The following is a 15,671-nucleotide window of genomic DNA, read 5'->3' on the forward strand; positions in this document are numbered from 1 at the left end:
GTTTGCTCAGCCTGTATACAACAGCGCTGTCCTTGCTGCTCCAAACCTTTTTATACTCATCCAAAATCAGAAAATCCCCCTCTACTGTTGCCTCTTTCCTCCCATCAGTGAGAAAGTGGGGGGCAGCTTCAGGCATTTAAATTTGTGGTTCAGATTTCTGCAAAACTGAAATAAAAACATATGGTTGGATTTATGATTTTATGATAGTAAGAGACGTTGAGACAATAAACAACAGAGATTATGACAATAATTTTTTTAATAGTTTTTTTAACCATTTGAATCCTCCAGTCTTTCCCAGGCGTTAAAACCTTTATATATTTTTTTTAAATCATTTGTCACAGATTTGAGAGTTGAGTCATTAAGAACTTCCTAAAATGAAGGATCATGATGACTCTATGACACTCAGCAGCACTGGGCATAAGTTTTATACTGTTTTCCTTGAAAACTTCTTCCACCTCTAGAACCACCTCCTGCTCTTGCATGGAGCAGACTGAAAATGCTGCCATGAAACAGGACCTGGACCATAAACCCACCTACCACGTTTGCTACTGACAGCTTAGAAAGAGAAGAGGGAACCTGCACCAGCAAAGAGTTTCAAACTCTTGAAGTGATATTACCAAAAAACCTTTGGAGAACAGGAGATCATAACAATGCATAAAAACAGAAAAATTGTGGAGGGGATAAGTAAAACATTTAGGTTTGCTTCATGTTGGTGAAAATGTGTAACTTAGGGGAAAGACCAGAAAGTTGTTCTGTAAATACAGAGCCCATTACGTTTTCAGATGTGCTGTAAACACCAGATCCATTCAATAAAACCAGACACAATGGGGACCTTCCCCTTCAATATTTTGGCCACTGAGGCAGAGTATTAACAGTTTCCTGCCTGGTGTCATTTCGTGCAGATAGAGCTCGTTCTGATAAACAACTTGTGCTATATTTGTATCTAGAAGTGGACTGGCCTTCCTGTCCCTGTGTTCTTTGAATGTCACAGATATTAAAGCAGGATATGCACAACAGACCAAAGTTGACATCTCCTTTAATCACTGGTACTTCTGTGCTTGCATCCTGGCTACAGAAAAAGGGTTACAGAAAGTGAAGAAACTGCTGAAAACAAACAATAAAACATCAGTTACTAAAATTTCTTCAACTGCCCTATTTCAATCTGGTTCCTAAAGAAGATATATTAATTCTAGGTACAGAAATAGAAATTCTGTTTCAAATGCAGTCATGAATCCCTAGAAACATCTCTTTGCAAGCAACATAACCCCCTCTCTCTCTTCATTAAATTTCCTTTTTCCTTTGGAATTTCTTAGGGAAAGAGATAATATATATACTGATATCATATATATTGATATTGATATTGATGATATTGATATTGATATTGATATTGATGATATTGATATTGATATTGTTGTACAATTGATTGCACATTTTTTTAAAAAATGAAAAATAATTCTATGAATGACTCTATGTATTTAATAAATGTGGTCACTTCTGGAGTTGGGTTTAGCAGTAGCTAAAAGGCTGAGAAACCTTCATTGGGATTTGTCCAACTTTGTATTGCCCAAATAGTGCTGTTAGAAAAGTGAGCTGAATTTCCTTTGCTGTATTTTCCTGCCCTAAGAGCAGAGTCCTACAGCCAACAGCTGGCACAGCTTGTTGCAAAAGGATTGGAAGGTTTTGGTATAATTGGCTCAAAACCTTTGAATCTGCAGCAGAAGGGACACATTTTATTTGAATGCCCACTTGGCATTTCTAAAATGCACATTATATCTTCAAGTGGTGTTTCTGTCCAGCCACAGTGCTGAGATCACACTGATGAACAGAAGTGCCAGTGGCAAATCCCTAAGCCAGGACAGGCTGACAAGAAGCCTGACAAAGACATCTGCAGCATGGTGATGTGAAGATGAGCATTACTCCTGAGTTCTGCAAGAGCAGGGCAGCAAAAAACCAACCAAAACCTCCCTTAAATGGTAGAAAGACATTCAGTGTTCTTTAGAATATCCACAGCATGTCCCTGTATTGTGGAACTGAACAGGAATGAAATATTCACAAAGCTTACATTACCTAAGAAAAATCTATTTCTACCTGTGAAAATCACCAGTGCATTGTGATCTTCTTTTATTTTTAGGAACACTTCATAGAAGTAATAAAAAACCAGGAATTTCTTTTGCTCCCAGCTAATGAAATTGTCAAGCTCTTGTCTAGTGATGACATCAACGTGCCGGATGAAGAGGCAATTTTCCAGGCCCTGATGATGTGGGTGAGGCACGACCTCCAAAACCGACAGCAGGACCTGGGGATGCTCCTCTCCTACATCAGACTGCCCCTGCTGCCCCCCCAGGTATGGACGGGAGGGAACTCTGCCACCTGAAGTGCTTGCCTTGAGCATCCTGTAGGCAGAGAGTTTTGTGGAAAGGTTCTGGTTTAGAGATTATGGGTATTTTTTCACCCTTTTTATTTTTTTTAAATGATATAGTATATATATCTTCATTGTTTTTAAACACAGACGAAAAGAAATCCCCCAGGGCCAGTGTAATTACCAGGCTCAGAATTACCTCTAAAAAATGTCAGTCTATTCCAAAAGCCAAGGGTTCCTTTGTTGGGTTGCAATAGTTCTCCTCTAACAGCACAGCAATTTAGATACCATACAAAGATATTTCCTTAGATTTACCAAACTGCAGGACAGATAAACCACAATGCTTCTTTCTTTATTGCCATAAAAAGTAGACAAATATAAAAGGGCCTAAATTATTGCTGACAATTGTGAGCAGAGACATTACTTGTCCCTTAATTCTGGAAGAGACAATTCATCCATCAAGTTCCACATCCTGTTTCAAGGAAAGGTGACACTGCCGTGTCTGTGTCTTAGAGGAATCTTTATACCTCCTCAGAAGTGGATATAGAATATCAAGACTGTCAGTCAGGACACTTAGTGATTGTATGTGACTGACGCTGCAAATATTCTACCTTAAATAACGTGTAAAAGTACTCTGCATTTAATATCTTCTAATATCCACAGAGATATCCAATACTCTCTATTACTTATGCCAGAAGGAGTTTTGAATTCAGAGGCTGCAGTACTACAAATCACTGATTTAAGCCTTTTTAAAAAGTTAAAAAAAACAGGTAGGAAAAAGTTTATCAAAGCCACAACAGTCACAGACCTTTCCCTCCCACCTTTCTATAGTTTTGCTTGCATTAAAGCAGATGCCAGCATAGCCCAAGTGAGTGGTGAGCTCAAAATGAGTGTTTGTAGCTACAAATACTTCAATTATTCAAGTACATGCAATGTTAATGATTTAGCTATATATCAAGATGCTTTTCCCCCCCCATTTCATAGCTGCTGGCTGATCTAGAAAACAGCCCAATGTTTGCAGATGACCTTGAGTGTCAGAAACTTCTCATGGAGGCCATGAAGTACCACCTGCTGCCAGAGAGACGCTCCATGATGCAGAGCCCTCGAACCAAGCCCAGAAAATCCACGGTGGGTGCCCTTTATGCTGTGGGAGGCATGGATGCCACTAAAGGTGAGCCCACAAGTTAATTTGATTGGATTTATTAACTGCATTACAGACACCCAAGGAATACGTGACATTTATTTCAATAGTTCCCATAGGAAAATAATAAATTTAGGGGTGAGGAAGGAGAAAAAACAAATCACAGAACAGAATCCTATGTGTCAGAAGTTATTTCTTCTTACAAGAATCATATTTGTAAACAGTATACTTATATTTAGGTGCAGACTAAAGAAGTTTGATTCATATGGTGATTTTTAAAATTAAACTTGGCGTGAATTTTTGCAAAAAATAGTTGAATTCAGAAATCAGAAGAAAAAGTAAGTACTTAAAATATTTCAAGATTTGTATAACGTTGAACCTTGTGGTCTATATTCTGACAAAAGCTAAGATTTCAAAGAAGCAGAAAAATAAACCCAAAAAAGCATCACTGAACTACAGACAACTCTTAGCTAATGCTTATAAGTCTTTATTATAACATTTCAGGTGGAAAGATTTGTATTTGTCATGAAAGCAGCTTTTTTTCAGGACTTCACACATAGGCTTTTTTTCAGGTTTGTAGTCAAAAGTTAATTATTATAAACATATTCCAGTTTCTATTATTTGATTTTCACAACTGCAATCAGGTTACAGCTTTAAACATTGCACTATTCTATTTAGGAGGCAGAATATTAAATCATTTTCTCCAGGAACCTCAACTTCAAACCCACACCTTGGAGCCAGGGAACTCTAATTAGTTTAAAGTCTAGCGACTTGCTGCACAGAATTACTTTTAGCTGTGTGGGTTCACTTTTAATAGAATCACAAAGAAGATAATCCATTTCATGGTTTGCAAAAAGCTGCTGACGACTGATTTTTCCCATTATGACAGACCTTGCAGAGCTACCTCCCTATCTCTGTGCAATCAAATCAAGTGCAGAACACACGTTCATCACCAGCACAACATGAAAACACTCATTCCTAGGAGAATTTAGCAAATTGGAGTTAATCTGTTGCAATTAAATAGATGCATTAGCGATACAGAGTATTTATGAATTATACCAGACAACCAGGTAATCTTTAAACAATCTTCCCTTAAAATAAGGAATACAATTTGCTTCTCAGTAAAGGTTATACAAAGAAAGGGCTATTTCAGTCAACATCTGCACTTCCTGTTGGTGCCTCTCTTACTTCTCACCTTGGAGTGAAGCCAATTGTTTGAACTTTTGCCTTTTAATGGGTAAGAAGAGCAGCACTTCCGCTCCTCCCTGTCGTCCTCCACAGCTCTGACTCAGATTTGGAGCCTGGGCTGGACTGGGAGATAAAGAAACAGAAGAGAGAGACCAGGATGCACTGGAGGAACAGCTCTGAGAAGGGATATCTCCCACCTCTGCAGGAACATCCTGCCTGGGATAAAGGCAGACACCAGGCAACGCCAGGTTTGCCTTTGTGTTTATCTCAGGTGGAATACGAAGACAAATCTCAAACCCCAATGATCAAAAGAAGATCAAAGAAGTGCTTTTGGGCTGGAATTCTGCGAAATGGGAATGTGCCTAAACAACGTTTGGTTTTGTGCCTTTCAAATCTTCCAGCCCTTGTAAAAATCACAGCCTACAGGGTATGTCTGAACACACTTAAACCTGACTGCATTTTCACTGTGTTTTAGTTAGTGTGAGAGATTTCCTTTGAAGTGGAGAACTTTGGGGCACTCACGCATTAGCACAGAATAAATGAGAAAGAATCAAAGCAAAGAGCAGCAAACAGAATAACAAGATGGAAAGAACAGGCAAGGAAACCCAGCTGCCCTGAATAAAGGGGAGAAAGCAGAATTTCTCTCTTCTATTGCAGATGGAGCTGGTAGTTTCTTTCCCAACCTATGCATGTGGAAAAACACATAGGTAAAAGATAGCATGAGATAAACTCTTATTTCATTGAATTTCTGGAGTACATCAGGTGATCTCTAACAGATCTCTAAACCAAATCCTATCTTTCTTTTCTGCTTTATTGCATGGGTGTTTTCTTGTTGTAAAAAGAATTTCTTAGCCACAAACTGCCTCTTGTTATCTTCAAAACAAGACTTGTCTGGCCTCAAATCCCAGTCAAGGAACAAGAAATCAGCTCTGTTTTCCTCATCTGGTTGCATTTGACTGAGCTGAATTGGAGCTCCAGGGTGCACTGGCAATTCTGCCTTGGATCTTACTGAGCCGTGCCCTCGCTGTGCTGAGCAGCTCTCAGAGGAGCAATTATGGCTCCTGAGTGATGATGGGAGCCAGTGTGTGGAGAAGTGTCAGTGCTGAATGGCAGAGAGCTCGTGCCTTATGAAGAGTTTCAGTAAAAACATTACTGGAGGTGCAGTGACCTGAAAGAAATGGGAAACATGGCTGATGCGTTACTGCAGCCAAGCAGCTACTGCAGGGCTGCTGCACAGGTGAGCCTCGGGGAAGGTACCTGTGGGAACCAGGTGTGCACCCACACACAGCCCTGTTTTCTGCCTGACTCCATCCTAAAAGGGAAAATACCCACAGAATTCCTGAAGATGCTCGTCCAGCTCCTCAGACAGATACACGGAGTCTGGTTTCATTATCACCAATGGTTTAGCACAAACATGGTCAAAGAGCAGATTGTCGTGAGGCACTGTATTTGTAAGGAATATAAAGAAACTCCAAAACAAACTCACAAACCCCCTACTCTCATGGTATTTAACTAACAGATGTAACTTGCCTCCAAAATTTGCAGTGCTGCAATTGCCTCAGTTTAACTCTCCATTTCTTGCCACCAGCACATTCTCATAGACTTGCCAATCACGTATGCAATTAATGCAGCTTTCTCACTAGGTTCACACCAGAACTGAACTTCACAGCAAAAGCTCACACACAACATTCCAATATTTTATAATTCAACCGTGTTTTGAGCTGGCTGCTGGGTACTGCTCCCTCCATGGCTGTCTCTGTTTTTCACAGGCACCACCACAATTGAGAAATACGACCTCAGGACCAACAGCTGGATCCAAATTGGGACCATGAACGGCCGGCGGCTGCAGTTTGGGGTCGCAGTGATTGACAACAAGCTCTACATCGTAGGGGGCAGGGATGGGCTCAAAACCTCCAACATTGTCGAGTGCTTCAACCCTGTCACCAAGGCTTGGACTGTGATGCCCCCGATGTCAACGCACAGGCACGGCCTGGGTAAGAGGGGCTCTGCCTCTGCAAACACCTCCCAGCACACACACGTGTTTGATTGACCCAAGCGCTGCTGAGAAAACTTCTGACAGCATTCAGGAACACGCAGAAATATTGGTAGAAGGCATTTTTCAAACAGAGATTTGCCTATTGCCATAATTTGATGATTCTATTGGTGTTCACCTAACTAGAGCTGGTCTTCCAGAGTTAATTTTGCTCATAGGAAATTCCAAAACATAAGCTATAATGAAAATAATCAACTGTTCCCATGATTCAATGGTTAAGGGATACATTTACAATACAATAACAACCTGATTTTATTTTTTTTTATAAATCATTAATTATGCCTAGAGGTATCAATCACCTCTGCAATTCAGATCAGGGCATTACCCACACTGAAGAAAACAGTGCATGGAAATAAGTACAACTTCACCAGTTCTAATGCTGTAATTACAAGAAGTTTTACAGAGCTCTGCCATGGCTTAGAATCTATGGGTTTTTCTACTGCAAAATAATCCTTAATATTATTCACACTGAAGGAATAATATGAATATGAAATCTAGAATTTATTTCCAGAACTATAAAAAATAAGGCTAAGTTTACAGATGAGTAGATTGTAACAGAGGGAATATGATGATTCCTGAACAATTTATATCTCCCACACCTTATGAAAAAGCTGGCTTCTCTTAAGTTACAGAAACAGGTATTGCTTGAAATCATCGGTAAGTTTTTTATTTTTATGAATGATAGAGGAAGACTGATCCAGCATTTTTGGCAAACCGCTGTGATCTATGTCACCTTCTCCATTGCCTGGCAGAGAAAGGGTGGTGTAGGGTTCCCACCAGCTAGAGCACAAAATTTATGAAACCAAATACTAGTAGGTGGTGAAGGGGAAGAAGAACAAACAGATTAAATAATTTGCATTGAAATCTTTATAATTCCTGACTGCAGGGGCATAATTCTCCCCAATTAATAGGTCACAGCCATAGATTTGAGTGCCCAAAGTTTGGCTTCAATCTGTGCCTGGTTGGCAAAGCTGCCTCACACTCACAGCCCCTTTTACCTTCAGGGAGATTCTGTGGAGAGTTGGTGCTTTTGAGGAAATCAGGCCATGTATATTTAGGCCTGAAAGACAGAGAAAGACAGATTTAGAAAACTTTTAAGCAGCTGGATTGAAACATTTCTCCTCACCTAACAAAGGGAGCAAAGAGCAGCAGCAGCAGCTCCTGAAGGGAAGGCACCAGAGCCCTTCTCTGGAGAAGCACAATGGCCCAGGATTTATCCACACAGAGCTCTGCAGTGACAGCCAAGCTAGCTCTCCTGTGCCTCAAGGACAGCAGATAGGAGCCAGCTCTTGTCCAAAAGGTATTAAAATGTTGTGGTACTATAGCTGGGAAGGACAGCCAGCTACATACCCACCCAGGCTTCGTGCTGGCAGCTCTACAGAGCTTCTGCTGGCTCAGAATTAGGAGAGGTTGCTGGTTTGGGCATATTTTTCATCACCTGACTCAAGTTTTGCCTTTTTGTAGGAGAATAACATCGTTTCCCAGTTAGGGGCTCAAATTTGTTTCAGAACAAGGTCGCCAGAAGTGAAAGAGATAGAAGTCCAAGAAAAGAACATCAGAACTAAAGCAGCTTTCCTCTAATCTTTTGGCAAAAGATAACGGCTATTTAGCAGAACACTCTATGTGAAGTGCCTGTTTATCTTTATTTATTCTTCCAAATGAAAAGGCAGCTTTCAGATCGCTTAATACCAGCAGAAATTGCTTATCTGCACAGGGGGAATTAACGCACGGAATGAATACGCTGCTGGTCACTGAAACCAAGAGATAATTTGTCCCTAATTCTATCTCTCAAGGAGTAGCAATGCTTGAAGGACCAATGTATGCAGTTGGTGGCCACGATGGGTGGAGTTACCTCAACACAGTGGAGCGCTGGGACCCGCAGGCACGGCAGTGGAATTACGTGGCCAGCATGTCCACCCCACGCAGCACCGTCGGGGTCGCGGCACTCAACAGCAAGTATGGCAACAGGAAAACCTCTCTCTGGGTTTTCATTTCCTTCCTTGCAGCTCCTCGAATTTTATTTTTGGGTTTATGGTTATTGGTGACCTCAAGGAAACAAAGGGAAAGTCTAATGTGCAGAAATAAGAAAGGAAAGCCTTTCCTCTGCTGTGTGGTAAATGGATTTCAAACTTGCAGTCAGGTTTTAAACACATTTCAGCCCTTTCAAATTACGGCAATGTGAAAATGTTATTACATGCACATCAGAATTTTACCTAGAATATAACATATGCGGATATAAAATCAGCTATTCAAAAAGAAAAAACAAAAAAAACTTCCAAGTGTATATTTACATTTTAAAATCATTGTGTCTAAACAGATTTAACGTGTATGGAAACAAAGTCTTTCCTTTGTCATACAAATTCACAGCCAATTTTTAAAATGTTGAAGATGTATGGTGTGTTTAATGGAAAGAAGATGAGTTTATTCATTATTTATGGAATAAGCAGCCTCTTATAAATCTTATCCTATCCAGATTCGCTCCGCCCTCCATCTCTTGCTTAAATACACAAATAAATACAAGTGATAATGTATTTTAACATTCTGCTAAGAGGCTAAAGCCACTCAAGCCCTTTTTCATGGGAGCAGACAACTGTATGGATCTTACAAAAGCCTTCTAAAAGGCCTCAGGTTATGTGGAATATGGCTTGAGCCAACATTTCTTGTTTAAACCCGTGGCAAACTCTTCGCAGTTTGAAGGGGCTGGGAACACTCAGTTACAGGCAGACAACTGCATTTACCTGGAACCTTTGCCACTGGCTTCCCTGATCACTCTGTAAATTCCTGAGAAAGAGCAGGATAAAAAGCAGACACAAAGATGTCAGCAAAGGGATATTTGTAGATGCAAGATGGGCTTTGCATGGTAGCTCACAAGTGCGAGAAGGCAGAAGTGCCTCTCCAGAGCCTGCTGTGCCTCAGAGGAAATGTTCTCAGCAGAAACTCCACCAGAAACTCCTGTTGGTGCCTTCCACAGCAACAGCATGCAGGAAACCACTTTGTCAAAGAGGAAATCAGCCCGATCTTGACTCTGTTCTCAATCATTGCTGATACAAACTGTCTCCAGCAGAGTTTAAATCACGTCTGTTAGTCTGCTGATGTAATTTCTGGCATACCAGGAGATCAAATGTCCATCACTCAGTGCTACTGTTGCAGTCCAGCCAAAATAATGCTTCTCCTTTTCCTGTTTCCCTAAATCACACCATATTTTTTCCTGTTCAACCCCACCAGAAAAGCCTTTACATATCTGTGGAACAACACTTTTGGACCAATAAATGGGCCATTGAAAACATCAGTCAATAATGCTATATTTGGTCTTAGAGAATGGGAAACACCACTGTGTTTGTAGACATGTTATGGAAAACAAAGGAGCCCAACCAACCACTTTGTATATTCAGAGATTTCCTTGCCCTGTGAAAGCTGTGTAAACAAGCAGGCTGCATCAGTGGCATGATGTGAAAAGATATTAAATCAAAGCCTCAAGTTTTGTATATATCAGACAACAAACTGCACAATCAAACTCCATTTTATCAAGTGAACAAAATTAGGAGAGAGAGAGAGACCTGGGGATTTTTTATTATTCTAATGATGGTCAAGAATCTTCTAGGTAAAATATGCCCCAGAGAAGTCTGAAAGGTTTTCAAGTCTCTGGAATAAAACAGGCACTTCTGAAGGATCAGCTGATATGGTTTACTTAATTTACTCTGGGCAAGTCCAGATGTTCCCTAGGTCCCTAATAAACTGCATTAAATAAATTCAATTTCATGGCAGAAAAAAAAAAACAAGGGTCTGAAAGGGAGTGGAAAACGGAGCACACTCAGCACCTGAACACATCTGATGTTACATTCCATCCTAGCCCAGCAGCATCCAAGTTAGTTTGAGACCAGAAAGAAGTTCAGGCTTTGCAAAATTCATTGACAAAAAGCCACAATCTCTGATGTTTTTTAACATGGGTTGCCATAATTTATCCCTAAAAGTTGTCCCAACGTTTCTTAACTGGGATTACCACAATTTATCCCGACAAGTTGCCCCGACATCAGCTGTTTAAATCTCCAGTTGTTTGCTAAGTGCCTTTGGGCTGAACAGACATGATGACACAAGGTGGTGCCTTCTGTTCACCAGATTTTCTTAAATACAGACTCAGAGGAAAATACATTTGATATATGTTTTATATGTGGTTTTGATATCTATTCAAGTTATAAAAGTTAACTGCCCAAGAAAAACTTTTAATGTGATAAAATGTCAGATATTCTGTAACCCTGTCCCAGGGAATGTTACCATATATTTCAAACATACGCATCATCTTTCAATTCAACTCCTTCTACTGCTCACAGTTAGAGAACCTGTCGTGAAATTTTAGGGTTAATTTTCACATGTAGCTGCTTGAACTGTAAGTGAAGAATACAACTTCATAGAACACACAAAAGCATTTGAGAAAAGGAAGTTCCAGAGCACAGCGAATAGTGGCCATAATGACAATTTGAAAGTGAAGTCAGCCAGATAAAATTCTTATTAGTGGGAGAATAAAGACTGAAACTGTTTGCCTGCTTGCGGGTTGTTATCCCAGGCTGTACGCAGTCGGTGGGCGAGATGGGAGCTCCTGCCTGAAATCCATGGAGTGTTTTGACCCTCACACAAACAAGTGGAGTTTATGTGCCTCCATGTCCAAGAGGAGAGGAGGTGTTGGTGTGGCCACCTACAATGGGTTTTTGTACGCCGTGGGAGGCCACGACGCCCCTGCCTCCAACCACTGCTCCCGCCTGTCGGACTGCGTAGAGAGGTAAGAACTCATTTGGCTTTTTAAAAATTTATTTATTTATGTTATTTAGTTTTTTTATTCCGGGAAGGGATTATAGAATAAATTCTCCTCACAGTTGGAATATTGTGCTTGTAAAGCATAATCCGCCTTTTTAAAAATACTATTTTGAGCGGGAATAACTGATTTCCAATACTTTTGTGTTAACAAAAGAATTAAACCTCAGCAGAAAGCTCCTCCCTTCTGCCTCAGCTACCCAAGAGCCAGGTAAAAGCAACTGAAGTACTGGGGCAAGTCCATCAAGTGACTGTGCTATTTCTCAAGTGCCAGAACTCAGGTTTAACCTGCTTGTGCCATGTACCGTAGGAATGAAATACTTCTCAGTTGTTTTTCCAATAATTTGACTGATAGTGATAAAAAAATATAAGAAATATCACAAAATCTTGTCATTTGGAGAAAAGCAAGGAAAACCGAGTGGGGGTTAAACCCTGCTGTGAGCAACAAGGGCCAAATTCTGTTCTCAGTTAGATGGGGTAAAGCAGGAACTACTTGGAATTAACTGCAATTTATACTGGAATAGATCAGAAGGAAAATCAGTATTAATGTAAGATGCTGCCATGCATTTCACATGAGAAACTTAGAGCTACGACACAAGATATTTAACTTTTTTTTATAGTAAACTTCTCAAAAACATTAATTCTGACAATAAACAGAAAACCAAAAGCTTTATGGAGGAAGAAAATAAGAATATATTGAAATTAACTTTGCTGAGTCAAATGCTGGCCATGCTATCATTCTCTCAGGTCCCATTTGTGTTTCAAAATGTGTTGATGTCTTAATGTAATTTAAATGGAGAGACTGTAATCAAAAAGTGAAAACAGGGGCATTTTCCATGTGCTTGAAGACCCCTCTAGTGGCTAAAACAAAAACTGAATCACGTCTCAGCTCTACTCATTCCTGGCGTAACCCAAACAGCAACGCAGGAGGAAACAAGCGAATATCAGCAACTGAAATTTGAAATGTGCCTCGAGCATGCCTTTTTCTGAATTTGATCCCCAACCTTCCTAGGTATGACCCCAAAACTGATGCCTGGACCACAGTGGCCCCTCTGAGCGTGCCCCGGGACGCGGTTGGGATCTGTCCCCTGGGGGACAGGCTCTATGCAGTGGGGGGCTACGATGGTCACTCCTACCTGGACACCGTGGAGTCCTACGATGCTCAGAACAACGAGTGGACAGAGGTAAAGGGACCACAAGTGATGCCTCAGAAATGATAGGGGCTCTTCTGGCAGCTGGGAATAATTCTGTCCAAATATCCGTAAAATTATCGCTGGTTTTGGTGAAAAATGGCACGTCAGGATGCAACAGTACTGTAGGTGGGCTTGGATAAAATATCAGTTTCATCTCCTTTAAAGTAATCACATAAAACTTTTCAGACTGGGGGTGGAGGAAATGCATGGGCAAGCAAACCAGATTGCACAAATCACTTTGGGGTTTAAGTGCTTAAATTCTCTGTTGCATTGTTGACTCAGTTGTCAGCAATACGCTTTTCTGGAGGCAAACTCCAACCTTCAGATGTATGGCCCTCCCCAGTGAGAGCAAGAGGAAATGCCTGGACTGCCAAGGTCCTCTTGCAGCCCACGCTGCAAAGTCTGTGGTTTTGGAACACTGGATGTGAGGGCCTTTTGAACATGGCAAGGGAACAGCACCAGGCTGCACCCTTGTAACCCAGGCGCTCAATTCTGCCCAATCTGTGTTTTCATACCAGAGTCAAACCTCATTTTTTTAGCATTTTATCAGTTTGAATAAAAAAAATTGCTTTCCTATTAATTTGAAAGTATTGTCCTATGTCCATGTCCTATCCACAGGACGCTACTAAAATGTTTTCTCCTTTTTCTTTTCCTTTTTCCTTTTCTTTTCTAGGAAGTTCCTGTCAACATTGGCAGGGCTGGAGCATGTGTTGTTGTTGTGAAGTTGCCCTGAGGACTGTAAATTATCATGAAACTGAACTGAGGGGAGTCTCAGCAGCCAAGAAACATTTCCAGGACAGTATGGACTGCACACACCTCAGCAGCCCTCCCTTCCAGACAATATTTATCCCTGAGCCATCACACTATTGCAGTAAAGAAGTGTCTTCCTGCATCACAAAAATCAGAAAACTTTGCAGAAGTGAATTACTTTATTATGCCTAATACATAAAATCCAGTAAAATGGTTTAAGTGTTTGAATGGTTCAGGTTTGTTACAAAAGTGTATGTGTTATTTATAAAATGCTGCAGTGAGAGATGTGTGTGTTTTTGAAATTTTTTTCACTTTCTATGCCATCAGCAATGCTGAAGTTTATAAAAAAGGCTTTTATATTTTGAGGAAATTAAAATTACTATGAAACATCTCCAACAGGGAACTGCACAAAAGGAAACATTTGTTCTTAAATATTACTATGGACAGATTATTCTCTGCAGAAGCAACTTGATTTCTATACTGAGTAATTAAACTCCTAAATTAACATTAAAATCAAATCTGTTATTTACCATCCAGCACTGCTAGAACTGTGACAGAATATCCATTTTTAGCAGTGTATTGAATTGAATAATGCAAATTAAGTCGGTGTAGGGTTAAGATACCTTTATGCTATTGTGTGCCAGCAGAAAGAAATCTCTTTTGTCAAAACATAGTGCAAATATAATTTGCAATCATTTTCAGTGCATAGATATGTGATATTTTAATGCTGCTCTCTGTGTCAGGTTATTCCTGGATTTCTCTTTGCCCACTAACCATCTGTCAGTATGTGTTAAACTAATCTGACTATTCTTGGAATAATAACCATGCATTAAATTTTAAAACAATCACATAATTACATTCCTTGAATATAGCTTACAAAATGAAATGTTTATATCATATTGATATGACAATCTTTGACCTCAGCTGAAGATTACCAGCTTTCTCTCGTGTACAGTAGAAATATGGTGAGGAATAAACCACACCCACTGTGTACCATTAGATACCATTTATGTAAACATGTTTATGTTCTGTCTGGAATTAGTGGAATGATACGAATCACGAACAAACAGGAAAAGGGTGACCTGAAAACAGCACATAGGATTCCACGTGCATGATATTTTCTTTTTGTGTGCCTATTTCTACTGTTTTGCTTTAATTTCTTTTTTTAGAATTTCAAATGCTGAAAGTGTATTCCAGAAAAAAGAATGTATGTAAGATATTCTATGCTGTAAAGCACAATATTTGCTCAGTATCCACCTCAGTGTTTGTTACATTGTTGTTTTGTCAGTATCAGAAAATTCAGGACAGAGACAAACATCTCTGAATGTGTAGGCCAACTTTCCTGATAGAATACTGTGGTTTCAGATTTTAGCAACAAGCTATTTTAAAACAAATTTATAGTATTAAACCTATTGAATGCCTCTAAACAAAAAAATCTCATAAGCATATTTATAAAAAGAAGGACATTTTTAACTTTAAAAGCCAATTATGTTTATATATAGCATGCTACATTCAAATAAACTTTACTTTCTCTGCTAAGAAAATTTTGAGTATATTTTAACAACTTTGCGGTTTTTATTTTCTATCCTTTCAAAGCGAGAAGACACAGAAGCATCAATCTCATTTTTGTACTTTAAAAGAACAAAAGATGCACAACCCCCCCCCCCATGCCAAGCAAATGGGGAACGAACCCTAAACCAGCAGGTGGGTTCCAGAATTCATATCAGAGGAAGGAAATATTTTAATTTCCCAGCAGATCAAGAATCTGAAGCAAACACAAGGGGCCAAGCACAGACAGAGAATCAGCCCCGTGGCACTGGGGAGTGGGAGGTGGATGTTCCTCTCTCCCTGTCCCACAGGGAAGCTGTCTGACCACCTACCCAGAACTAATTGTAGACATCACTAATAAAATTCTAACATTTCCCCCCTGTTCTTTGCCATCCTGCTTTGGTCCTGCAACAGCCAAGTGCAATCTTCTGTACGAATAAGGATTTGCTGGAGGCAGGGAGAGGGCCACTGCTGCTTTTCACTCAGGCTCTAAATCATGCTTTTCTCCTAAAACATCACACCTCTGCTTCCAGTAACCAGCACAGCCTCGTAGGTTTTGGTCCTGTTTGGAAAGCACTGGTATTGAATGGTCATTCTTAAACTGCCAACACAAAAATGATACAAAAACCACGC

The 15,671-nt window shown here is 40.1% G+C and overlaps 1 protein-coding gene across 1 annotated transcript in view; it reads left to right on the top strand.

Annotated features, from left to right (window-relative positions):
* KLHL4 (kelch like family member 4) overlaps positions 1-13,473 on the top strand; it is a 34,531-nt gene extending 21,058 nt beyond the window's left edge. The window contains exons 5-11 of the mRNA XM_062502750.1: positions 2,132-2,344; positions 3,344-3,530; positions 6,458-6,682; positions 8,535-8,697; positions 11,303-11,515; positions 12,560-12,731; positions 13,414-13,473. Of these exons, the coding sequence (XP_062358734.1) occupies positions 2,132-2,344; positions 3,344-3,530; positions 6,458-6,682; positions 8,535-8,697; positions 11,303-11,515; positions 12,560-12,731; positions 13,414-13,473 (1,233 nt within the window). The remainder of the gene's footprint in view (positions 1-2,131; positions 2,345-3,343; positions 3,531-6,457; positions 6,683-8,534; positions 8,698-11,302; positions 11,516-12,559; positions 12,732-13,413) is intronic.
* Positions 13,474-15,671: the final 2,198 nt, after the last annotated feature.

Source organism: Cinclus cinclus, chromosome 15 (genome assembly GCF_963662255.1).
Source record: "Cinclus cinclus chromosome 15, bCinCin1.1, whole genome shotgun sequence".
NCBI classification, from domain to species: Eukaryota; Metazoa; Chordata; class Aves; order Passeriformes; family Cinclidae; genus Cinclus; species Cinclus cinclus.